This window comes from Dendrobates tinctorius, unplaced genomic scaffold (assembly GCF_039654945.1).
Source record: "Dendrobates tinctorius isolate UK_male_01 unplaced genomic scaffold, ASM3965494v1 ptg000019l, whole genome shotgun sequence".
Classification (NCBI taxonomy): domain Eukaryota; kingdom Metazoa; phylum Chordata; class Amphibia; order Anura; family Dendrobatidae; genus Dendrobates; species Dendrobates tinctorius.
Genome location: NW_027361687.1, coordinates 4,311,227 through 4,338,320, shown reverse-complemented (window position 1 = coordinate 4,338,320; position 27,094 = coordinate 4,311,227). Strand labels below are relative to the sequence as shown.

At 41.8% G+C, this 27,094-nt stretch overlaps 1 protein-coding gene across 1 annotated transcript in view; it reads left to right on the top strand.

The window, feature by feature from the left end:
- Window positions 1-27,094, top strand: part of LOC141082763 (contactin-associated protein-like 5) — a 581,387-nt gene that overhangs the window by 244,122 nt on the left and 310,171 nt on the right. Inside the window, exon 4 of the mRNA XM_073566679.1 lies at window positions 22,244-22,391. Within this exon, the coding sequence (XP_073422780.1) occupies window positions 22,244-22,391 (148 nt within the window). The remainder of the gene's footprint in view (window positions 1-22,243; window positions 22,392-27,094) is intronic.

The window sequence follows — 27,094 nt, the reverse complement described above, 5'->3', positions numbered from 1 at the left end:
GCAGACTGTATCACACAGGATTAGATACACGGCTCAGCAGACAGTATCACACAGAATAGTATTAGATACATGGCTTAGCAGTCAGTATCACACAGGATAGGATTAGATGCACGGTTTTTATGTGCAATATAATCATTATAATTTGTTATAACTAACCACAGTTGGATACTATACCCAGGCAACGCCGGGCTCTTCAGCTAATATATATATGTGTATATATATATATATATATATATATATATATATATATATACAGCTCTGGCAAACATTAAGCAACCACTGCAACATTTTCAGCTTGTCTGATTTTTCTCTTTATAGGAATGTTTCTGAGTAAAATTTAAATTGCTCTTTTATTCTATAAACTACTGACAACATGGGTTCGAATTTCCAAGCACTAAATTTTGTATTTATTTTAAGAAAATGAGAAATGGTCAAAATAACAAAAAAAATTCAGTGCTTGCAGACCTCAAATAATGCTAAGAAACAAGTTCATAATCATTTAGAAACAATACTAATGTTTTATCTCAGGAAGAGTTCAGAAATCAATATTTTGTGGAATAACCATGATTTTTAATCACAGCTTTCATGCGTCTTGGCATGCTTTCCACCAGTCTTTCACACTGCTCTTGAGTGACCGTATGCCACTCATGGTATAAAAATATAAGCTGTTCTTCTTTGTTTGATGGCTTGAGACTATCCATTTTCCTCTTGATTACATTCCAGAGGTTTTCAATGGGGTTCAGGTCTGGAGATTGGGCTGGCCATGACAGGGATTTGATGTGGTGGTCCTTCATCCACACATTGATTGACCTAGCTGTGTGGCATGGCGCATTATCCTGCTGGAAAAAACAGTCCTCAAAGTTGGGGAACATTGCCTGAGCAGAAGGAATCAACTGTTTTTCCAGGTTAACCTTGTATGCGGCTTGAGTCATACATCCTTCACAAAGATTAACCTGCCCGAATCCAGCCTTGCTGATGCATGCCTAGATCATTACCGATCCTCCACCAAATTTCACAGTGGGTGCAAGACACTGTGGCTTGTACGCCTCTCCAGGTCTCTGTCTAACCATTAGATGACCAGTTGTTGGGCAAAGCTGAATATTACACTCATCAGAGAAGATTGCCTTACTCCATTCCTCTATGGTCCAATCCTGATGGTCTTTGGCAAACTTCAGCCTGGCTCTCCTTTGCTTCTCATTGATGAAAGGCTTTTTTCTATCTTTACATGACTTGAACCCTGCCTCTAGGAGCCTGTTACAAACTGTTCTTGCCGTGCACTTCACCCAAGCTGCCATTTGCCATTCCTTTTGTAAGTCACTTGATGTCATCCTGCGGTTGCTGAGTGACATTCGAATAAGATGATGGTCATCCTTGTCAGTGAAGTGTCGTTTTCACCCTCTGCCGGTCTGTAGCTTTGTTGTCATCAATGTCTGCTGCTTGACTTTGTTGTAATGGACAGCTGTCTTAGAAATTTTAAGGATGGAGGCAACATGATGCTCACTGTATCCTCTGCTAGTAAAGCCAGAATTGAGCTCTTCTTTTCCTCACTCAAGACTTTTCTTTTCAACTCCTTTGGCATAGTTAAAAGCTATTTTTTCATTCCTATTCCTTTTGGGATATTGCTAGCACTTGTTTTGCCATCCAGTTTGTCCTATTGCAAGAGGATTGTAAACATCAGAGCAGAGTTTTTTATGCTTTCCCTCGTTAAATAAGATTTGGTTCAGCTGATCACCTAATCAGAAGCACAGAAAAATGAGGTGAACTCTGGTTGGAATTCAACTGACACTGGAATGGAATGGCTGTCAGACATGGAGAGAAGCTGATTTTTTCTAAAACTGAGCAGTGGTCCCTTAATTTTTGCCAGAGCTGTATATATATATTGTTTTTTTTCCATTTTTTTGGCCCTGTTATCTCTAAGCACCTTTCAATTTTAAATTAACTCTTAACATTTGAGTGACCGTACATCATGTTAGAAAAAATCTATTAAAGGTTACATTTTATAAGGGCTATCTTTTCCTTGGTGGTTGTATATAAGCTTTTCTAGTACTGTTGTATTATTATTTCCTTTCTGTGTTACTTTCCTAATAACCTACACACTCAGAAAGAACAAGAGGCAAATGGAAGAGAGTACCATTTTCTTTTTTTGCTCACTATCCAATAAACTATCTTTCTGTCCCTTCATTTTATTTCCTACTTAATCAACTAATTAGACATTTCCTAAATTACTTCTTCGCTATTATCATTACTATGTAGAAGTCAATGATAGATAAACACATAAACCCGTCTAGTCCTTTCTAATCTGTTATGTTGAACCTTCCCTCGTTTTATGACTCAACGAAAAAATGGCAATTTTGTGGCTTCTCCAACATTTAATTGAATGTTTTTTATTGTCTGAAGACATCTAAACGAGACAATAGATTGAGACTAATGGGGCAAAACCAATAAAAAAATAAATGAATAGCAATAATGGAAAACTTTAATTGATTTTGGTTCTTTTGTCTCCCAAAATGTCACTTGGAAATTTCCATTTTTTTTTTATTTTTAGTAATTTTGAAATTGTTCTAGAATTTGACCCCTTATTGTGCTAGACAGTGTCTGTTTACAATCATTCTTCTCCATGAATTATCCCCATGCATACCATACATTTGTAAAAGCTCCCCCTAGTGGTGACTGCACACACCAAGGATTTTCTCACATAATTCCAGCTATGTGAGGAAAAGGCGAACAGTGAACTCCAACCCCTCTACGTATATTTTATAAATCCAATCATTACAAAATAGCGAATTATTTAAATGTATTCAAATGTGAGAATTAAAGAGGTTGTCCAATACTAGGACAATCCCTTCTTAAACTAAATGTTCGGCCCTGATAAAATAATAAAGCTTATACTCACCTCCTGTGTCGACTTCGTTCCCACGGTGTTGGCACTCGCGGTCCCAGGGCTGTGATGCTGTGGAATGACACGTGATCGCCGGCACCCAATCAGCGCCGACGTCACTGTCTCCCCTTTCGGACAAATCAAACATGAAATGGAAGTCAGGGTTGCAGCTGATCCCAGACTTTCTCTTCATGTTCAGTTTGTCTGAAGGCATAGACAGTGATGCCATTTCTGCGTGTGCCGGACATCACATGTCAATCCACCGCATCACAGCCTCAGACCACGAGTGCTGACGTGGGAGGTGAGTAAAGGCTTTATTATTTTATCGGGGCCAAATATTTAGTTTAAGCAGGGATTGTCCTAGTATTGGATAACCCATTTAACGGTAACAGAATAATGCTAAAATCTCTGTTTGTGACCAAAAATGGTGACATATGATGCCATTTGGCTGCAGCAGCCCAAGCAACAGCTTTCATTTTTCAAGAGCTAAGCTTAAAATGTGCATACATAGTGTGACATGAAAAGGCGACATGAAAAGTAAGAAAAAGGTTTTTTCTTGTTGGAATTTGCAAGTAAGTTTGTTGCCATAGATCAGCGAAACTTAGAAGAATATATTTGGTAAATGTGATCTGATTAGAAATGGCATTTCGTGTTGTGTGAAGCAATTTGAAACCATTGAGTGATTATGTCATGGGAAAAATCAGGCAGCTCAAACACTTCAGAAGAGATAATGCTGACTATTATGGAACTACAGATGCCAAAAACCATAGTATGGCATATCTTACAAAAACATCTACTTTGTGGACCATATAGATTGCATCTTCATCAGAAGGTGAAACCAGACAACAAACCCAAACCCAGTCATTTTTTATTTTACTTACAGGGTTGATTGGATGAAGATAAACTCACTGATGGCCTGGTGTTCAGCTATAAGGCTACTTTTCACCTTCACAACATTAAAATTTGAGGCTAAAAAATCCCTGCACCCTAATTGAGCACATGAGGGGCACACGCAACATAAATATTCTGTGCAATAAGCAGGTGCAAAGTATACAGTCCCTTTTTACTAAGGATAAAACTGCCATTGGCTATTCTTACCTGGAAATGTGAAAGGAATAACTTCTACTATCGATAGACTATGTTTGGAAGATCTTCCTGTACCAGCAGAACGGTGAACCTCCATATTTCCATTGGATGTTTGCCAAAACCTGAATAAGTTTCTACTGGAATATTGAAAAAGCCACGTCATAAACAATGATTCTCCAATGCTATGCTGGCCTCCACGTTCACCAAACCTAACACTGCCACTCATTTCTGTGGAGCTACTAAAAGGACTCAGTGTTTCTGCACCCCATTGCCAGCCACAGGAGGTGAACATGTAACTGGACAAAATTGGAGAACCGCCCAGACATCTGCTGCACTACCAATGGAAATCACTTTGAACAGACAGAGCTTGGATGCATAGTCTGCCTTTTCATAAAATTGTGTTATGCTCCATCAGTTTATGAATCCCGAGGTTATAATTTTGCTCCCATTCATTTTCAGTTTTATATATACAGTGTATAGTTCCTAGGCTAAAATGGCACTTCAAGCACTCCAAGGCAATCAGTTTTATTGGTTCCATAGAACAGCAAAACGCAATGCAAAGGATACAAAATAATTCTTAGTCTGGTTGACCACTAAGGCTGGTTTCACATTTGTGTTCAGGAGGGCTGCGGATGGCTGCCTACTTCCTCCTTTCTTCCTCCCTGAAGCTCCACCTAGGCTCTGCCTACTTCTGTATGCATCCTGCATTTCCCTGCGTACCTATTTTTAACATTGGGTACACAGCGACATGCGTTGTAGCGGATGCGTCCGCATGCGGCGATTTGACGCAGGATGCATACAGAAGTAGGCGGAATGTAGGCGGAGCTTCAGGGAGGAAGAAAGGAGGAAGTAGACAGCCATCCGCAGCCCTACTTAATGCAAATGTGTACCTAGTCTAACTAAACAGTCTAAGCCCCGACTCACTAGAGCTGGCCATAGTGCACAGATTATAACCAAACAATTACTTTACTACATAGAGCTATCCCAGGAACAGAGAGAGAGCATCAGCTTGTGGATTCTCTGCCCTTATATACCTCACTCACATGTCCAAATTTAAACATGTACATGAAAAAAATAATGGTACTGGTGTCAATAGTGTTTTGTATCCATGTGTCCATTTTTACCATCAGTGTGTCATCCATGTGTCCGTTTTACCATCAGTGTGTCTGTTTTTGCCATCAGTGTCATCCGTGTGTCCATTTTACCATCAGTGTGTCATCCATGTGTCCATTTTACCATCAGTGTGTCATCCATGTGTCTGTTTTTTACCATCAGTGTGTCATCCATGTGTCTGTTTTACCATCAGTGTGTCCGTTTTTACCACCAGTGTTTCATCCGTGTGTCTGTTTTTACCATCAGTGTGTCATCAGTGTGTTTGTTTTACCATCAGTGTGTCATCTGTGTGTCCATTTTTACCATCAGTGTGTCATCAGTATGTCCGTTTTACCATCAGTGTGTCCATCTTTATCATCAATGTGTTATCTCTGTCCGTTTTTACCATCAGTGTGTCATCCATGTGTCCGGTTTACCATCAGTGTGTCCGTTTCTACCATCAATTTTTCATCCGTGTGTCCATTTTTACCGTCACTTGCCATCAGTGTTATTCGAAGATGAGTAAAGAAAGGAATTAATGACAAAGCTTCTCTTTTTCTAATTTTCTGTACTGAACACATACAGCACATGGACTGTGCATCCTTGTGCTGTACATGTATTTCTTGGACCCTTAGACTTGTATTGGTCCTTGTCATCTGTGCTGCCAGAAAAAAACAGACGTGATTTGCACGGTCTATGAAAAAAAATTGACATGTGAAGAGCACCATAGATTACAGTGGGCACATGTTGTATCCCTGAAACAATGAATACAATGCCGTGCGTGCAACATGGACATCTGAATGAGGCCAAAAACAGGGACTGCGAGGAAATGTACACACACTTTTTCCATTCTCCTGTTAAATATTAAATTATATCAATGAATACATGTATATTATTTGACTTCCCCTCTCTCTAGTGCATGACTACAGCCCAACTAAATATCCCTAAGTTTCAGGCAGGTGTGGAAAAAAATAGAAAAGAAGGCTTTCAAAGATAGATGTGTTAAGCAATGTTCATACACAGCATTTTTGTTATGTTTTTTTCCTACAGCCAAAACCTGCTCTCTTCACAGTAAAAACATTGCATTTAAAATACCTGTATTCACTGCATTTTCATTGTGTCATTATTGGTGCTTTTTTTACAGCAGTTCTTGGTTGTGGATTACTTGTTTGCTTTGTCTATGGTATAAAACTAAGGCCGGAGTCACACTAGCGAGATATACGGGCGAGCGCTATGCACAAAAAAAATCGCATTGCACTCGTCCCAATGTTAATCTATGGGGCAGCTCCCATCTGCCGATTTTTTTCTCGGCCGTATTATACGTGCTGGTGAAAAGCAGCATGCTGAGATTTTCACCGTATTATGCCCGTAAAACGCTAATGTAAGTCTATGGGGGAGAGAAAAATACAGATTACATATGGACCAGATGTGTGACTTGCGAGAAATATGTACCGGTGTCCTTTAACAAAAGCCGACAATTCACTGCGTGTATACTATGAGTTATTTTTATATGGTTTCAATCAGTTTAATATAATATACACTGAGATGAGGTAAGCAAAAGGTCACTGAAACTTACTTAAGATAAAGGAATGTAAATTACTGGTCATTTGTTTATCCATCAACAAAGGAACATTGATATTCAAGGCAACTACCCTAATTAGATTGGGTGTGTTAACTTTCCCAAGGATGTTATCTTGTGCTCAGAAGCCCCTCCTCCAGCTTGCTGTATTTCTGCCATGTGGCACACATGAGGCCCCCGCCTCCAGCTTCCTGTATTATATACTGGTTAAAACAGGTATTGAGGGGATGTGTTTATAGCCAATGCACAATAGACTTGTGACATCATTCTCCACATGGCTCCGAAGCCCCTCCTCCAGCTTGCTGTATTTCTGCCATGTGGCACACATGAGGCCCCCTTGTTATGAATGAGTCACTGTAGGAGGCAAAAACAGAAATGCTAGCTAAGTCCTGAAAACCAGAGAAGTTGGCAACTATCAGATTGCAGACCCCTGAACCTATCAACACAACTAGCAGTAGCCGTGGGGGGTTCCTACGATGACCTAGACCCCTCGATCACAGCCGGAGAGATACATAGACCTAAAAAAGGAAAGGGGAAATCTAACTGCCCCAGAGCAGACCCCAAAGCAATAGGCAGCCCCCCACATATAATGACGGTGAAGCAAGATGAAAACACTTACACAGACAGAAAGACAGGCTGAGCAAAGACGGGGCCCAAAAACTACCTAGATAGGAACGGATAGGAAGGCTGCTGTCTGCAATCTGCCAAAACCCTATCAGAGACAAAAGCCAACAAGCTGATATAAAAATGGCCCTGAAGCAACTAAGCTTCAAAAACTAAATCAGCACTCAGGTACTTTCAGAAAACAGAGCTCAAGGAACACTGCACACTCCAGCAGGGAGTGGCAGAATCCAAAAAGCAAGAAAAACAAAAACAAATCTTAGATGCAAAAAGGCAAAACAGCAAACTTAGCTTTAGGAGAGCAGGAATCAGACTGGTGTCTAAGAGTCCACAGAGAAATCACCCGCAGGGCAGAAAGGGCGTAGGCTGCCTTAAATCCAGTCAGTGACTCCACTCAGCCAATCGTCTTCATTAGTCCCAGGTGCCTGATAATCAGGCTCACTACCTTCCTTCACTAGAACAGGGAGTTCACCAGGCCTCAGTGACGGAGGGGAAAATGAACTCACAACACCCCCTCCTCTAGCTTCCTGTATTATATACTGGTTAAAACAGGTATTGAGGGGATGTGTTTATAGCCAATGCACAATAGACTTGTGACATCATTCCCCACATGGTGGGGCTGGACACACCTTTTAGCTGGACATTTAAAAGAACTAGGACACATGTGCTCACTCTCTTTTGGCTCCTGAAGGATGACTGGTCGACGTCTATCTGAATAGTGTAATGTATGAATAATGTCTGTTTCTGATTAATGCATATGTATTTATAGTTTTATACTGTTTATTATTTGATATCACTTATTAAGTAAATCAATTTAGTAATTCAATTCTTGTGTGAGCATTTTCTTATTCATTACAATCCATTGGAAACCCTTACAATACAGTGCACGATACAGTAAAATCACACTGACAGGTTTAATAAAGAATAGAAACAATAGATATATACACATAGAATACATATACACTGCCCAAAAAACTAAAGGGAACACTTAAACAACAGAATATAACTCCAAGTAAATCAAACTTCTGTGAAATCAAACTGTCCACTTAAGGGCCTGTCACACTAAGAGATATCGCTAGCAATATCGCTATAACTAGTGACGTTATAGCGATATTGCTAGCGATATCGCTGTGTGAGATACTTACCTACGACCGGCTCCCCCGCTGGTTATCGCTGATCGCGCGAGAACGTTCAGGACTGTTTCTCGTCGTCAGCTTCCTGTGGCGCTTCCTGCTGTGAAGACGAGCGACGCGTGGAGCCGGGCGGGAGGACGCAGGATCGCCTGGTCTGACAGGTAAGTAGCGATCCCCGTCCCCAGCGATGTCGCTAGTGAGATCTGCCTATGTGGCAGCTCACTAGCGACTACTTAGCGATGTACCAGCGATCCTGACCGCGTCATATCGCTGGTCGGGATCGCTGGTACATCGCTAAGTGTGACAGTACCTTTAAGAAGCAACACTGATTGGCAATCAATTTCACATGCTGTTGTGCAAATGGAATAGATAACAGAAGGAAATTATTGGCTGATGTTTTGGTCACTTTTGAATGTTGGTTGTGCTTTTACACTCGTGGTAGCATGAGATGGACTCTACAACCCAGACAAGTGGCTCAGGTAGTGCAGCTCATCCAGGATGGCACATTAATGCAAGCTGTGGCAAGAAGGTTTGCTGTGTCTGTCAGCTTAGTGTCCAGAGGCTGGAGGTGCTACCAGGAGACAGGCCAGTACACCAGGAGACGTGAAGGGTGCTGTAAGAGGGCAACAACCCAGCAGCAGGACCGCTACCTCAGCCTTTGTGCAAGGAGGAACAGGAGGAGCACTGCCAGAGCCCTGCAAAATGACCTCCAGCAGGCCACAAATGTGTATGGTCTGTACAAATGGTTAGAAACCGACTACATGAGGATGGTCTGAGTGCCCGACATCCACAGATGGGGGTTGTGCTCACAGCCCAACACCATGCAGGACGCTTGGCATTTGCCACAGAACACCATTGGGGGGTGAAAAATTTTGTATTAGACGCAGATTTTACATTTTCACCTTGGGAAATGGGTAAAAATAGCACAAAAATTTATCACACAATTTCTGCTGATTGTGAAAATACCCCAAATGTGGCTGTACAGTACTGCTTAAGGCCCCGTTACACATATCGATGTCCCAGCGATCCCACCAACGATCTGACATGATGGGATTGCTGGGACATCGTTAGGCTGATCGCTAGTGAGCTGTCACAAGACAGCCCCTCCAGTGATCAGGACCAGCGACGCTGGACGCTGGTTTCTAATGTAAACATTGGGTATCTAAGAGCCGTGCGACTCCTGGATACCCGCTGTTTACCTTGGAAATCAGCGTGTACACCGGTTTCCAAGGTAAATAGCGGTTATCCAGGAGCCTTGGCTCCTGGATACCCCATGTTTACATTAGAAACCAGCTCTGGTCTCTTGCTGCCACATGCAGCAATGCGTGCTGGCCAGCGGGAGACCAGCGATCAAAAAATGGCCCAGGCCGATCGAGGACTATCAGCGATAACTGACAGGGGGGCCGGTCACTGATTCCCGTCACACACAGCGATCTCGCTGGCGAGATTGCTGTGGCGTCACAAAATCAGCGATCTCGCTAGTGAGATCACTGTGTGTGACGGGGCCTTTAGCCATACAGCGAGGCAAGGGAGGGATGGAGTTCTATTTGACTCTTGCTGCACAGACATTCATAGAATAGTTTGCGGACTCCATATATAAAGCACTTAAAAGCTAAAAGAGCAGAATCCCCCCTCTAGTGACCCCATTTTGGAAATTGCACCCTTTGGGAATTTATCTACAGATGTACTGATGATTTTGACTCCATGGGTGTTTTCCAAAAGCAAGCAGCAGTGGATGTTGCTAAGTGAATTTGAAAATCTGCCATTATCATAGACCAGACGATGTCCACAGTGCCTCTATTTGCCTCATTACAGGGAATTTTCCTCCAGGGGTTACGTCTGAATCAGATATTTCAGAGATTTCCTCGGAAACCCTGGTGTAAGAGCTCAACTGCGATCTTTGGGATGCAGAATGAAAAATCAACAGCATGTGAAGAATTGGTTTTATTTTTTACGCCTTTCCTTGTGCGGTATAAATGATTAGACGGCCAGATTTATATTGGGTTTTTATGTTTGACTGCTTTCATACTAAAAGACGCTTTGTTTTTTGCAAGAACAAGTTTTTGCATTGCCATATTTTAAAAAGCTGTATATTTTCTATATTTCTAACAGCAGAGTCACGTGAAGGCTTGTTTTTTTTGGCGGGATGAGCTAACGTTTTTAATGATAGCATATTCAGGCACATGACAGTTTTTGATCGCTTTCTGTTCTGATTTTTGGGAGGCAGAATGAACAATAACCAGCAATTCAGGAATTGTTTTATTTTTTAATACCATTCTTCCTGTGGTAAAATTGATAAGGCAGTTTTATTCTTCTGGTCAGTACAATTACAGCGATACCTCATTTATTTAATTTTTCTTATGTTTTGCTCCTTTTACAGAAATAATAGTTTTTGTATTGTTGTATTCTGAGAGCTATAACTTTTTTAATTTTCTGACGATGGAACTGTATGGCCACATGTTTCTTGCAGGACAAGATGTCGTTTTCCACAATACCATTTTTGATTCCATTCGACTTTTTGATTGCGTTGTCTTCCACTATTTGTTCTTTGATATGATGAAAAAGCATTGTTTTTGCCACTTTTTTATGGTGTTCACTGAAGGGGTTGATTAGTGTGACAGTTTATGATAGCAGGACTTTCTGGACGTGGCAGCACCAAACTTTTTGTATATATATATATATGTTTTTATTATAGGTAATCTAATTATGGCTTTTTTGTGATTTTAAAAAAAAATTGTAAATTTGTTTTACTTAGTTCCTTTTAGGAACTTTCAGAACTCTGATCGCTGGTGTAATGCATTGCAATGCATTGTACACTATTTGTCAGTATTACAATGACAGAAACCTCTTCAACCATGCTTCCTGGCATGGTCTAAACAGGCCACCGTTGCTGGTAGACCTGAAGGTCTTCATGAAGACCTCGGGTTGTCATGACGACTATTGGGCCCTTATGATGACATCACGGGGCGCTGCACTAAAGGGAGAGGGGGCTTCCTCCCTATCCTAGCCTACTAAATGTTGCAATCAATATAGATCGCAGCAGTTAGGGTGTTAAACAGTCAGGGGGCGATGTGGGCACTGATCCTCTCTGTGACTATCATGTAAGCCAAGCTCCCTTGGAGTACTGATCAATGAAGGATTTACACTTGGTGTTATTGACAAAAAAGAAAAAAATTTTATTACCATCATACCCTTCGATGGCAACTTTCTATTGCCAACCTAAAATACATAAAGACTTAAAGCCACTGAAGGGTAGGCCTATAGTTGCTGGTATTGATAGTTTGACACAAAACTTGGGGGTATACATTGACCAAGTATTAAGACCATTTGTGACAAATTTAAATTCATATGTCAGGGATACAGGTGACCTCCTACAGAAATTAGATGGCCTATACTTGGAACAAGATATAATCTTTGGAAGCATTGATGTGGAGGCCCTGTATTCCTCAATACCCCATGATAAAGGGCTAATGGCGGTGGAGTATTATCTAAAACCCCGTGGACGCTTTTTTGTAAGACACAGTACCTTTGTGCTAAAGGCTTTAGAATTTTGCTTGAAAATTATCGTGTTTCTGTTCGGTAACAAGTACTTCCACCAGCTCAGGGGCACCGCGCTGGGTTGTCCCTGTGCACCCACTCATGCAAATTTGCTCATGGGCTGGTGGGAGGAAAAAGTTGTATTTAATGACGCCATGAGTTCTCGACATGATAGTGTAGCCTTATGGCTACGCTACATTGACGATATATTCATTATCTGGAAAGGTACAGAAATTGACTTCATTTAATTTGTGGGAGAACTTAACTCTAATGATCTGGGGTTACGGTTTACATATGAGGTACACAGGTCCCAGATAACATTCCTAGATGTGAGTATCCAGAGGGGATTCAATGGCGAGATTGAGACGAGTAATTAAAGAGAGCCGACAGCCACAAACTTCCTTCTAAGATGGGAGAGCAGCCATCCCTATCCCCAGAAGGGAATACCAAAAGCACAATATCTATGGCTACGTCGTAACTGTTCTAACACTCTAATGTTTAAACAACAGGCAGATGAACTAAGAGGGCTGTTCCAGGAGAGGGGCTATCCAGACTCTATCCTAAAAGGAGCCTATAAACAGTGCATAGACAGAGACCGTAGGGAACTGTTGAGGAAGACTGACAAAACGGAGGAAACAGAAGTTACCCGCTTTATCACCAAATTCTCCAATGGGTCAGAAAAACTAAAGGAAATTTTACAACGCCATTGGTCCATATTGAAAATGGACGCGGATATTGAGGGAACTTTGGGTCCTAGACCCCAAGTGACTTTCAAACGAAATAGATCACTGAAGGATAGACTGGTACATAGTCACTTTAGTGAAGCAAAAACATCCACATGGATTGGTAAGGATCTTAAAGGCTGCTATAAATGTGGGAACTGTAAAGCGTGTCCATCAATAACACAGGGGAAATCCTTCAAGAGTAATAATACAGGGACTATGTATACCATTAAGCAGTTTATTAACTGCCGGACTGAGGGTGTAATTTACAAGGCGACCTGCTCTTGTGGAATTGAGTATGTTGGAAAAAATGAGGAGAGAGTTTAGGAAAAGGAACCGTGAACATACTGTATTGGGGATGTGGTGAATCGCAGAGATACGGCGATAGCTAACCACATTAATCGAGTACATCAAGGTGATTACAAGCAAATTAAGTTCATGGGGATAGATAAAATTGTTCCATCAATTCAAGGAGGGGATTGGGACAGACTCATTTTGCAAAAGGAATGCAAATGGATCTTTTGGCTTAAAACTATACAACCTATGGGGTTGAATGATCAGCTTTCCTTTGCTTCATTTTTATGAGTCAATGTTCTTCCCTCTCCCCACTTTTTTATGAATCTTCTAGGAGCTGTTCTTCACTGGGCTCCATGTGATTCCAGATCCCTGTATAGGGGTAAAGGGTTGTGGAGTTTCTCAGGAGACTGCCCCATGGATTTTTTTAATATTTATTTTTTCTATATAGGGATAAACCTTTTGGATAGGGGACAATCCTTTAATTTCAATCTCTCCTCACAACTATAGGAAATCATGTAAAATATGTATACTTTGTCAGTTTTTGTTAATCCTTCTGATAGGGACAATTCCTTTAACCAAATCTCTCCTTACAATTATAGGGAATCATGCAGAATGTATATACCTTGTCGGGAACGGCACTTAGTCTTTTTGATCAATATTGTATCTTTTTAACCTTTGAAAGGCTGATATGGTAGTGAATTTATGAGATATATAGTTCTACTACAATGCCTTTCTATATGGTTGCTGACATTGAAGCCTGACACCTTATGCTGTGATACCCCCTCCATGGCAGTTCTTGATGTTTAAATTAATTGTAATTTTAAGCCTGCTAATATTGCCGCAGATATATGATTTAATAGGGCATGCATAATGCATCTTGACGGTTTAATCTAAGTGACTACGTACTCTGATATGGAGGAAGAGATAGTCACTCTACGACAGATATAATGTGCCTGCGTAGACGCCCCTAGATACCACTGATGCCGTTAAGATTCGCGCCTGCGCGGAAGTGACTAGTGTTCTGCTTTGCGCCTGTGCAGTGGTTGTCTTTTCTCTCTACTGAGTGCGACTATGGTGGTTCAATCTGCGCCTGCGCAATAGAAGTTAAGACTGACCGGCGGGTGCGTGGTGGCTGCTGGGTCCTGACATGAAGCGTGACTCTGAAGCTATGATGGCGCTGCTAGGTTCGGCGCCTTTGCGGTGAGTGAGCTTGGTGATATATGATGCTTGTGCCTGAGCGATGGATGACTGTACTTTATTGAGATCTATGATACCGCCATGAGCGGCGCTTATACAGCTGATGCACCTAGGTTTACATGAGATGCGTCTATGTAACTATGGTAACACTGCTATGATCTGCGTTTGCGCAGTGGGGGTACTAAGATGGAGGCTATGCTGGCTTGGCTTGCGCCGGCGTGATGGGTGGACTGGGTGGCTCATTGCTACAGGAAGCGGTCAGCACTAATCACTTACTTCACCTGCAGTAGACAGGAAGTATAAAAAGTGGCGTGTAATATAAAGACAATTGGAGAGGCAGCCAATATGATGGCAGTTCTTTGATAAGAAAGCATTCATTTACATCATATTGACTTCCCTGATGATCTGGCTAACAGTGAAACGCGTTGGGAGACGGGAGATGCACTATATGGAGGAACCCAGCAGTGTATAACATGGGTGAGATCCTTCCTTTCTCAAATGCTATGAATGCAAATTTCTATTTATGAGGAGGTATTAATTCTTCCTATAAGATCCTTTAATGTGAAGGCGGTATATTTGAATGAAATGTCCCCCAGTGTGCTAGACATGCCACTTGTTTATTGCTGCTAGAATGTCTATGGAATACTGTGTCCTTTGCGGATAAGGAACTTTATGATGTTTGGTGCTCTGATTTGAGCTTGTGCTGTACCATAAATGTTGAAATGTTCACTCCTGTGATTACGAGGGTGGATATATATGGCTCCAATGGCTCGCTAAAGTGTGACAATATATTCCAAAAGGGACGATTGTATGGCATTCCCTAAGATTTGATAGACACTTTTCATTTTATCAAGGTTATGCGAGTAAAAGTCCTTTGGGGTTCATATCTGACTATCTGGATTGTGATTTCTGATAGTCTGTTCATGTTTGTTTGTCTTTTTGTTATGTGCACTTTTTATCAGGATTTATTTCCTTTTTAAAGATTTATAATAAAGTAGATTAGTTTTATTTCTATATATTATTTGACACTAGCCCGCTGCTATTCCAAGCTCCCAGAGGCGATTGCGCTGGCACAACATCGCCATGACGTATCTATACATCATCAATCAAAAACCCCTATAAAACCATGATGTATAGTTGGTCAAATGTCATGATGGGGGTAACAACAAAACCCAAAAATAATTGCGGAATTGTAGATTTTTGGCAAATTTGCTGCACTTGGATTTTTTTCTGCTTTCCAGTACATTACAGAGGCTGGACAGACATCTGTCTGGGATGATTTAGCGAATCCTGCTTTGAGCAGGGGGTTGGACCAGATGGCCCAGGAGGTCCCTTCCAACTCTACGATTCTATGATTCTATGACATGGTAAAATGGATGGTGTTGTTCAAAGTACAACTCGTTCTGCAAAAACAAGCCCTCATGTGGCTGGATCAAAGAAAAAGTTATGGCTCTTGGTAGAAGGGGAAGAAAAATTGAAAGGCATTATTTCTGTGGAGCTTAATTGTTCTTTATATGCGGGTTATACCTGTGCACATCACTTCTTCCCTATACCTTAGCTAACAGAAATGAGTTTGATATAATAACGTATTTTAGTAAAGAGCTGTAGACCGTGTTGGCACCATATTATTTAAGATAATCGATAAAAAAAAATATTTTGTTTCTCATTTTTATGAGAAAAGTTATCAGCAGGAAGTTCCTGTACAAGCCGAGTACAGTGGAATGGAACAGCTCGAATGCTTCTGAAATCCCAAATCAGCCTCTGTCGCTTCATAATATGGAATTACCTGATAAGAGGATTTACTAAAATCAGATTTAAAATGTCAAATCCCAACAGCAATGTCCAGACATAAATACAAAGAAAGCAAATGCATGACAAAAACATTTGTTATTCCGGCATATCCCCAAAGTATGCAGCAAAAAAAACCAAACAAGCAAACAAAAAGTAAGCATGATGAGGTTAAATAAAAATATTCATAAATGGGAAGCCATCACCCCCAAACCATTTATGTAACTATGTAGACTTTTAAAAGATCAGCCGGTCTATCCCATTATGACCCCAAAAATAGCTAACAGTGCGAATTTGTGACATGAGGATGCACTTACAACTTCTCAGTTTCAACTTTATTCCTGAACTAGAAACACCCTTCCCTTGGGTGATTGACAGGTCAGTGACCAGTGTACCAGAGCAAACGACCTGTCGATCAGCCACAGGAGGGTGTTGTTATTCCAAGAATATTGGCTTGTGTAGAGTTCCATATTTTCAGTCCGAGTACTGTCTGACAAATCATCTGAACGCACTCAGACCAATGTTATTCTTTGGGGCCGTACACATGTTCGATTTTTTTCTTCTCTGATCGGGTCTGCCCGAGGAAAAAATCTGCAGCAGGCTTGATTTGCATCCATAAATCGGATTGTAGTCGGGCATGCAAATCAATGAGTCCGTGGAAAATGTTGGACTGAACTTGAATGATATCCTAGTGTGGTCCTATTTACACAAACTGAAAGAAAGGAGAAGATAGATTTTTTTTTTTTTACCATCTTCTCCCGATCCAAGAAACTCGGATCACACTCTGATCTAACTATGAACAGAATTTTATCAGAGTGTGATAATCATAATATGCCTGATTTTCTCAGAATAGCTACAATCTAGTTGTGTGACCCTAGCCTATAGCCGAGACTGAGAAGCTGTAAGTTCATCGTTACGCCCCAATGCACTTCGAGACTGCACTGTAAACTGAGATTTCTAGCCACACTTGGGGGACATAAAGAGATTGACTGACCAGTCTTTTAAAAAACTACATAGTCATGTAAATGATTTGGTTGCATGTGTTAGGCAGAATTGCTGATAGGGTCCTTTTAACCTCTTTCCATCAAAGCCAATTTCGCTCTTTAAGACAAACCATTTGATTGTAGCGTGCCAGAAACATCCATTTATTTCAATATGTGAGGGCTTGTTTTATTTGTCAGTGTATTTGGGATATATACAACAATTTATTGCCTAACTTTTATAGACCCTTTATGGGAAGGAAACAAACTAGCAGGATAGTGTGCTGTACGAATGGAGTGTTAACTACATACAGTGAATCAGTGAGGATGTCAAGTAGATATTTATTATTGGTCTCTTCAATCAGGAGTTTCTGACTCCGCATCAAGACTAGAGAAAAGTGAACTTGTTCGGAAAACGTTTCCCCAATCTCAAATTTGGCACCAACGTAGCTCATTCGGACTCGTGTTCAGATTCCCATTTTTCCTAAAAATTGGCAAAAGATGTCCAAAGTTCGGTAAATGACTGCTGTAAGGAGCAGCTGAACAGATCAGCTGTTATGTGTTTGTAAAGGTGCATGAGGGAAGTCGTGGCTTTTGACGTTTGGTTATGCTCATCAGTTTGTCGAACAAGTCGGTGAGCATTTAAATGTTTGCCAAACCAAATCTGTACATGAAAAAGGTTCCCTCATCTCTAATAAAGACTGACATTGTTCATGCTAAGCTTGATGAATCACAGCCTTCTAATAATAATAATAATAATAAATTTTATTTTTATAGCGCCGACATATTCCGTAGCACTTTACATTTCAGAGGGGATTTGTACAGACAATAGACATTACAGCATAACAATAATCACATACAGTAGATTATAACAAAATACCAAGAGGAGTGAGGGCCCTGCTCGCAAGCTTACAGTCTATGAGGGAAAAAGGGAGACACGAAAGGTGGGTGGTAACATTATGGCTGGTCCGTACAATCAGGGCAACTGTTAAGTGTGTAACAGTACAGACACAGAGGGCTGATGGATGCATAAAGCATGTGGGAACATGATGCTGGGAACCTGGTTATGGTAAAACATTTGGCTGTGCCACACAGGGATAGATTAGGTTAATGTGTTGAGGCGATAGGCCTGTCTGAATAAATGCGTTTTCAGGGCACGCTTAAAATTGTGGGGATTGGGGACTAATCGTATTGACCTGGGAAGTGCATTCCAAAGAATTGGCGCAGCACGTGTAAAGTCTTGGAGACGGGAGTGGGAGGTTCTGACTATTGAGGATGCTAACCTGAGGTCATCAGCAGAACGGAGGGCGCGGGTAGGGTGGTATACTGAAACAAGGGAGGAGATGTAAGGTGGTGCTGAGCTATGGAGGGCTTTGTGGGTGAGGGCAATAAGTTTGTACTGGATTCTGGAGTGGATGGGTAGCCAGTGTAATGACTGGCACAAGGTAGAGGCATCGGTGTAACGATTGGTGAGGAATATGATCCTGGCTGCAGCATTCAAGACAGATTGGAGAGGGGAGAGTTTGGTAAGAGGGAGACCGATTAGAAGAGAGTTACAATAGTCGAGATGAGAGTGAATAAGAGAAACAGTAAGAGTTTTTGCAGAATCAAAAGTAAGAAAAGGTCGAATTCTAGAAATGTTTTTGAGGTGCAGTACAAGAGCGAGCCAGTGATCGAATGTGGGGGGCAAAGGAAAGCTCGGAATCAAGTATGACCCCAAGACAGCGGGCCTGTTGCTGGGGAGTAATAGTGGAACCACACGCGGAAATGGCAATGTTGGGTATAGGTGCATTAGTAGCGGGAGGAAACACAAGGAGTTCAGTCTTTGACAGGTTCAGTTTCAGATATAGTGAGGACATGATATTAGACACAGCGTTTAGACAATCGCCGGTGTTTTCTAGAAAGGCTGGCGTGATGTCGGGAGAAGAAGCGTATAATTGGGTGTCATCAGCATAGAGATGGTACTGGAAACCAAATCTACTAATTGTTTGACCAATAGGGGCAGTGTACAAGGAGAAGAGGAGGGGGCCTAGGACCGATCCTTGAGGAACCCCAACAGTAAGGGGAAGGTGAGCGGAGGAGGAGCCGGCAAAAGATACCGTAAAGGAGCGGTCAGAGAGATAGGAGGAGAACCATGAGAGAACGGTGTCCTTGAGGCCAATGGACCGGAGCATAGTGAGGAGGAGTTGATGATCCACAGTGTCGAATGCTGCAGAGAGATCCAAGAGAATTAGCATGGAGTAATGACCATTTGATTTAACTGTTAGTAGATCATTAGAGACTTTAGTGAGGGCAGTTTCAGTAGAGTGTAAAGAGCGGAAACCGGATTGGAGAGGGTCGAGAAGAGAGTTATCAGAGAGATAGCGGATCAGACGGGAGTGGACCAGGCGTTCCAGGAGTTTAGAGATGAAGGGAAGATTAGAGACAGGTCTATAGTTAGCGGCACAGTTTTGGTCGAGGGATGGTTTTTTAAGTAGTGGATGTATGATGGCATGCTTAAATGAGGAGGGAAAAATACCAGAAGAGACAGAGAGGTTAAATATTTTAGTTAGGTGAGGGGTGACAGCAGGGGAAAGGGACTGGAGCAGATGTGACGGAAATGGGTCACTGGTGCAAGTGGTTGGGCGAGAAGATGCAAGGAGCCTGCTTACTTCTTCTTCTGTGACTGGTTCAAAATCAGAGAGTGAGCTAGATGCAGTGGGGGAGGGAGGACAGTGCATGGTATGAGAGGATTTGGAGATAATTTCCTGTCGGATCTGGTCAATTTTTTCTTTGAAGTAATTGGCCAGATCGTCAGCTCGGAGCTCCGTGGTTGGGGCCTGTACTCTTGGGTTGAGTAGAGAATGAAAAGTGTCAAAGAGACATTTCGGGTTATTGGACAGTGACGTGATGAGGGTGTTGAAATAGGCTTGTTTGGAGAGGTGAAGGGCAGTGTTGTATGTTCTATGCATAAACTTAAAATGGATGAAATCTTCGTGTAGATTGGATTTTCTCCACAGACGTTCGGCGCACCTGGAGCACCGCTGCAGGAAACGTGTTTGCACCGTGTGCCAGGGTTGTCGCCGTCTGCATTGTGGTGTTCTATTTATAGGGGGTGCAAATTCATCCAGGGCACTTTGAAGTGTTTCATTGTAATGCTTCAATGCAGTATCAGGACCTGAGAGGGAGGAGATAGGGGCCAATGAATACTGCAAGTTCTTCATAAGTTTCTGGGTATTAATGGCCTGTATGTTTCTATAAGTCTGGACAGTGGGGGTGACCTGAGCAGCCTGGCAGTTCTTGATAGAGAATGAAAGAAGGTTGTGGTCAGAGAGCGGGAGAGGGGAGTTTGCAAAATCATCCACTGCACAAAGCCGAGAGAAGACCAAATCAAGGGAATTTCCGTCTTCATGCGTTGGAGAATTAGTAAGCTGCGAAAGGCCAAATGAGGAGGTTAGAGATAAAAGGTGAGTAGCAGATGGTGAGAAGGGAAGAGCAATGGGGATGTTGAAATCGCCCATGATGAGGGTAGGGATGTCACAGGAGAGAAAATGTGGAAAAAAATCTTCTATATTTTTCATGCCAGCCATGGCACCTGTACTGCAGCATAATCGCTTGGTTAATGGGCACTTAATCCCTTTTGCAGATTTACTTGAGCAAGGGAAGAAAAAAGTAATTTTGAAAATGGCGCTTGCCGCGCCTGCGCAGTAGCAGCTATCAGTTTGTATAGAAATCCGATAGCTGCTGTTGCGCAGGCACCGGTGGCATCATCTTGCTGGAGAAGAAAAAAAATGTCCTCCACCAAGATGGCGCCGCCTGCACATGCGCAATAACAGCTGTCAGCGATTTCTGAGAGCTGCTACTGCGCAAGCGCGGCGAACGCCATTTTAAAAATTACTTTTATTTGAGCGAGGAAAAAAGGGCACAGTAACCATGCGATTATGCTTCAGCGCAGGTGCCACGGCCGGCTCCTGCCTGCATAAGCAGTTTCTTTTATTCAGCATGTGATGGAATTCATTATGCAAACTAGGGGTCAGGTCAGTGAGGGATCAGTGACCTGTCAGTAGTCTGTATTATGAATGTCTAATCAGAGCACCACATATCACAGCCCTGCCTTAGGGCACGAGAATCTCATTAACACAAAACTGAAAATAAAGATTAAGAAACAACCATAAGATGCATTTCATCATCCAAGGTATCGTTTTATTCAGTATAACGATGTCGACCTGCCACTGTGTGTAGGTTACTATGCATAATTGTGCTGACATGTTCCCTTTAATGACTTCAAGTTTCATGATAGGACTTCCTTTCTACATCAGCTCTCTTATGACCTTGGGAATTCGATAGAGCATTAAGTTTACCCACACATGGGGTTCCATCAGAACCTTGTGTTCTATGATCTTTATACACCCCTGCAAATCTGAGAACAGGTCCCTATTCTGCTACAGCAATTCCTGACCCTGCTTTTTTGGGCTTCAACATTGCCTAAACTATTGCAACTCCTTCAACATCTGCTTTTGGCTTGACCAACAAACAGAGACTTTCAACGGACTCTCTGTTTTGTCACAGCTTGATGAGTTTGACCTGGTAGACCTGATAGGGTTTATGTCTTCCCAGTTGGTGAAATTTATACTGTAGTTCACTTCACCAAGCTTTTCCACCACATAATACCTAATGGGAATCATTACAAGGAATCGCTCCCGGGGCTGAACTGCCTCACTGTAGCCAACCGGTTGTAGACCCTAGCTTGAGGCCCTGGCTCCTGCACAATAACATTTATGACAGTTACATTATTGTACTCCTCTATTAGAGTTAGGCCCCTATGTTGGGTCGAAAAATTATAAAATATAAGGTTATCAAGATATTAATTATTTTCTGGTGCATATAAGCTTTTCTTATTACAGTAGTTATATTCTTGCCGCGGGATTAATAGAATCTGTAATCCTCGTTTTCTTCTGAGGCATGATGGGAATGACATTTAGAATTCAAAGGGGTGTTTTGTCCAATCAATCTTGTACACTTTCCTCACCACTTAACCCAGGAAAGTTTAGGTTATTGAAATGACTATCATGTGTGACAGGAGTCTCTCGATAAATACGCTTTCTTGCCTGAATAGGTTCTGAAAACATCAGGAAGGAGTTTCTAAAGGTCATTGTAAATTAAGAGACTGAAGTATATTGAAATTGGAATATTGTGGGTTTTCTTTTCAACAATCCTTATCTTATCTGTTTTTCAAATAAAACCAATGACAAGTAAATAAGTAGAATCTAAATCTGCTTTGTGCTTCTGCTGAATATTTCTTATAAAATCCTCCTTATTATGTTATTTTTTTACTTGTTACATTTCATCAACAGGAGTTTCCAGGAAACACAAACGCTGATGGTGTGGTCAATCACAAGTTCCAACATTCCATTAAAGCCAGATTTCTACGATTCATTCCACTGGAGTGGAACCCAAGTGGGAGAATTGGAATGAGGGTCGAGGTGTACGGCTGCTCGTACAGTAAGTTTTATCATTGTATAAAACATATTTTTTAGTTATTTTTCTTCATAACGGCTCTGACATTAAGTAATTTAAATTAGGTCAATAAATTTCTGATGTCCGAGTGTTCCACCATTTGTGAGAACCAGGGAGTGACTTATATTTCACTTTCAATGCAGACAGAAATATCTTATAAAGCTATCATGCTTCTGGATGTAATCCATTGATCCTGTGGCCAGCGTCTCTTTCTGCTGAACCAAAACAGTTGCACCTTTTTAGGGGTGTTAGTTTTGTTATTTTTGTTTCTGTCAGTTTTAAGTAACAGGCGTTTTTCAGTTATTCTGTTTGTTTGTCCTATCACCTTTCGGGTGCAGCTTTATATACCTTCCCTTGTTGGTGTTTCCTGGTGGTGATAGTCTTTGTTGGATTCATTCACTTTCACTTTCCTGTAATTTAAGTTGGTTGCATTTGTTTTGTGTGTGATTCTTTTATTCCATAAGGATTTGCTACTTTACCGATACTAGGAGATGCTGAGAACATTCAGGGTAAGCCGCCATCGAATGGGGGCGCCATGGTGTTATCTTAGAGTGCCAACCTTTGCTGTCAGGCAGCAACAGACCAGGATTAGGGATCAGCTTTTTCTAATTTGGACAGGGTTATGTCTGGTTCATGTATTTGTGTCCCTGGTTTGCACATTACCCGTGTGAATGTCCTCTAGCAGTCATAACAAAAAACATCAGGAAAACTATTTAGTTTCTTCCATTTATTTTATTGTACAGTTGGCTTTCACATATCTCTACAAAGAAGATTGGGACTTGTTGGTTTGGGAGTTTAGCAGTGCTGCGATGTGACACCCTCCAGTCCCTTAAAGCCTCCATCCACATTATGCAAATGTGGACTGAACTCGCCTATATTGACAGATTCTGTCAGTGGTCTAATGTGCATGGTGGTGCCATTCAACTGATGGTCGGGAGAGAGGATGATCGTGCATGTCTGATCTCGGACCTCCTATCACATTGTTCTCCTAGAAATAAGCTGCCAACCGATGTGTCAGTCAGCAGCATTCTCACAGAGAACACAGGAGCGCTCAACCAAACGAGTGTTTCTGTGCATGGGAGAGTCGGCTGAGATGGCTGTCGGCCAAGCGATCGGCTGGAGTATGGTTTGTCTGACAGCCATCTAATGTGTATAGCCAAGAATCAATTACAATGCACGATGCACAGTGTTTAAATGACTGCCATTGGTGATTATTTATTAGACTGTTCACAAAGTCAAACCAAGCTTCAGATCCTCACCAAACAATCTGGATTACATTGTTCAGTGCACATAGGCTGCCATTGTTCTCGACAGCACAGGTCCTATTTATACAGAATGATATGCTGCCGAGAAGGATGATCATTTTCCAGAACCTTCATTCTACGGTTGATCGGCAGCCTGTTTAGACTACACAACTATTGTGAATGAGAGGTTCCTTGAACTCACACAGTCCTTACCAGGACTACATCTACAAGAGCGGCAGAAGTTGAACTGTCACATACAGAATTTGCATATGTTAAAAACAAGATTTTTAAGTGTCTTTTATCTGGGTCCCCCAGTTATTATATGACTAGGCAGGTCAGTTCTCAGTTTATAGGTTGCATCACACATCTCCTTCCACTAGCAAGAAAACTGTAGCTTAATTGGTTTACAATTGGTGGTGGTTCCATCTACTACCCCCTCCCCTATTGATTTAAATTTTCTTCATATGACATCAGACATTTTCACCAGTAATTTACATGTACACGTTTCTTTTTTGTATCTATAAGATGTAATAAGGATACACTCGCTGGCAGCGTAATTGACACTAATCAGAATGAATTACCTTGTTTTCTGGCTTTCTGTAGCACCCATACATGTAATCAGCAATTATTCAGGCATAAATATTTATACCTATCTATCAAGATGACTTGTGTTCATTATGTAAATATTTTCAAGTCTGGTAACGACAAGAACCGGCCTCTCTACTGTTTATTTTGATAGAAGATAATGATGCATTAATTAAAAGCTTTTCTCTTTTTTTATATGCATCTGAGTCATTCTTAGTAATAAGTTTAATGGAATGTGAACAGTGTCCAACTGGGTTGGCAAAAGGCCCACCAGCAACATTGATTCTTGGGGCAAGCTGATCAGTTGCATGCACAAATAATCTGACCCTAATACACAAATTTACTTTTGCTTCTATGTAATATTAACTTGACAATTTTCTTTAAAGAATGTGTAGCTTGTAACTTTTTCTGAAAATTCAAAATCCAGTATAATAGCACTGCTCCTTAGCACTCATAGAATCATAGAATCGTAGAGTTGAAAGGGACCTCCTGGGCCATCTGGTCCAACCCCCTGCTCAAAGCAGGATTCCCTAAATCTTCCCAGACAGATGTATGTCCTGCCTCTGTTTGAAGACTTCCATTGAAGGAGAACTCACCACTTCTCGTGGCAGCCTGTTCCACTCATTGATCACTCTAACTGTCAAAAAGTTTTTTCTAATATCTAATCTGTGTCTCCTCCCATTCAGTTTCATCCCATTGCTTCTAGTCTTTCCTTGTGCAAATGAGAATAAAGTTGATCCTTCTACAATGTGACAGCCCTTCACAGGGGCGGCCTACCAGAGGATTTTCCTGCTCTACTGTGGGCCAGTCCGAGCCTGCATGTAAAGCATGTAACAATATTGCCATCTGCCCAGAGGAATTTTTCTTGGCCTCATTGTCTCATAGCTTTAAGGCTTGGACTACATGGCAACTTTGGCTACGATACCTCTTGCATGACTAAAATCCACCAGTTGCATCGTTGCACAATACAAGCGAATTGCAAAGTCCGGCGTGGAAGCACTTCTTGTAATACCGTGACGGCCAATGTAGCAGTGTAGCCTCAGCCTAATGCAATGAAAATCATACTCAGATCAAACTCTGATCAGTTTGATCTGAGTGTCATCTGAGTGTGATCCAACTATCTCTCATGAGTAAAACACAGAACAAGTGGAGAGAAGACAGAATATTTATTTTTTCATCCTCTCTGACGTCTGAGTCCGTGGAAATCGGATTGCATTTCAATGTCATCCAAGTGCAGTCCGATATTTTCTATAGACTTGAATAGGTGAGTGACATCCGATTGGCGAAGTCACTCACAGCTTGCTGCCACTTTTTTCTCATGCCGAATAACATTGGTCCTAGAGGAATCCGATTAAACCTTGCATAGAACTCGGACGATATTTATGCTCGTAAGAGCGAGCCCTAAGTCTATGTGCACACGTGTGGAATTCCCACGGAAATTTCCACAGGAATTTCGGAATTCCATTCCACGGGAAATATGCGAGAAATATGCGCATTTTAAATTCCCGCCTATTTCCCGCAGAAAAACTAGCGATTTGCAAGCATAATTAGCTTGCAGAATGCTAGCGTTTTCCAAGCGATCTGGAGCATCGCTTGTAGAACTGATTGACAGGTTGGTCACACTCGTCAAACATAGTTTGACGAGTGTGACCAACTTTTTACTATTGACGCTGCCTATGCGGCATCAGTAGTAAAAAGATATAAAGTTTAAAATAATAAAAAAAATAAAAAATCGTGATCTTCTCACCTTCCGGCGTCCCGCGCAGTGTTCCCGATCCTCGCATGCTCCCGGCAGGTCCCGTTCCCAGGGATGCCTTGTGACAATGACTTTTGATGACATCGCGGTCTCGCGAGACCGCTACGTTATCACGAGACCGTGACGTCATCAAAGGTCATTGTCGCAAGGCATCCCTGGGAACGGGAATTGCCGGAGCATCACTGAGGCCTGGTGACGCTGCGGGGAAGGCCGGAAGGTGAGAATATCATGATTTTTTATTTTAATTCTTTTTTTTAACAGGGAAATGGTACTCAGAGCCTAATTCTGAATAAATGAGAGGAGATTGTATCTCTTTAGACTGCAGAATATTGAGTTCAGCTCTGGAGTATAATACAGACCGTAAATCAGGATCAGTACAAGTTGAGTAGTGTAATTCATGTTCTTCGAGATTCCACCAACAGAAGAGAGAGTACAGAGAACTGGAAAATCTGGTGTTCTCTGACAAATGTCAATCAAGCTGCAGAATGCTGCTGGCGAGCACAGGCCACTCTATAAGATATACTGCACCAGGGGCGGACACTGACAGCTTGGGGCCCTGTGTAAGAACTGTGTCTGGGCCCCCCCTCCTTTCATGGTGTCAAAGCTACATGTGTGTGTGTATAAATATATATTTATATATATACACTCACTGGCCACTTTATTAGGTACACCATGCTAGTAACGGGTTGGACCCCCTTTTGCCTTCAGAACTGCCTCAATTCTTCGTGGCAGAGATTCAACAAGGTGCTGGAAGCATTCCTCAGAGATTTTGGACCATATTGACATGATGGCATCACACAGTTGGCGCAGATTTGTCGGCTGCACATCCCTGATGCGAATCTCCCGTTCCACCACATCCCAAAGATGCTCTATTGGATTGAGATCTGGTGACTGAGGAGGCCATTTGAGTACAGTGAACTCATTGTCATGTTCAAGAAACCAATCTGAGATGATTCGAGCTTTATGACATGGCGCATTATCCTGCTGAAAGTAGCCATCAGATGCCTGTTCTTAGCTGAGAGGAGTGGTACCCAGTGTGGTCTTCTGCTGCTGTAGCCCATCTGCCTCAAAGTTCGACGCACTGTGCGTTCAGAGATGCTCTT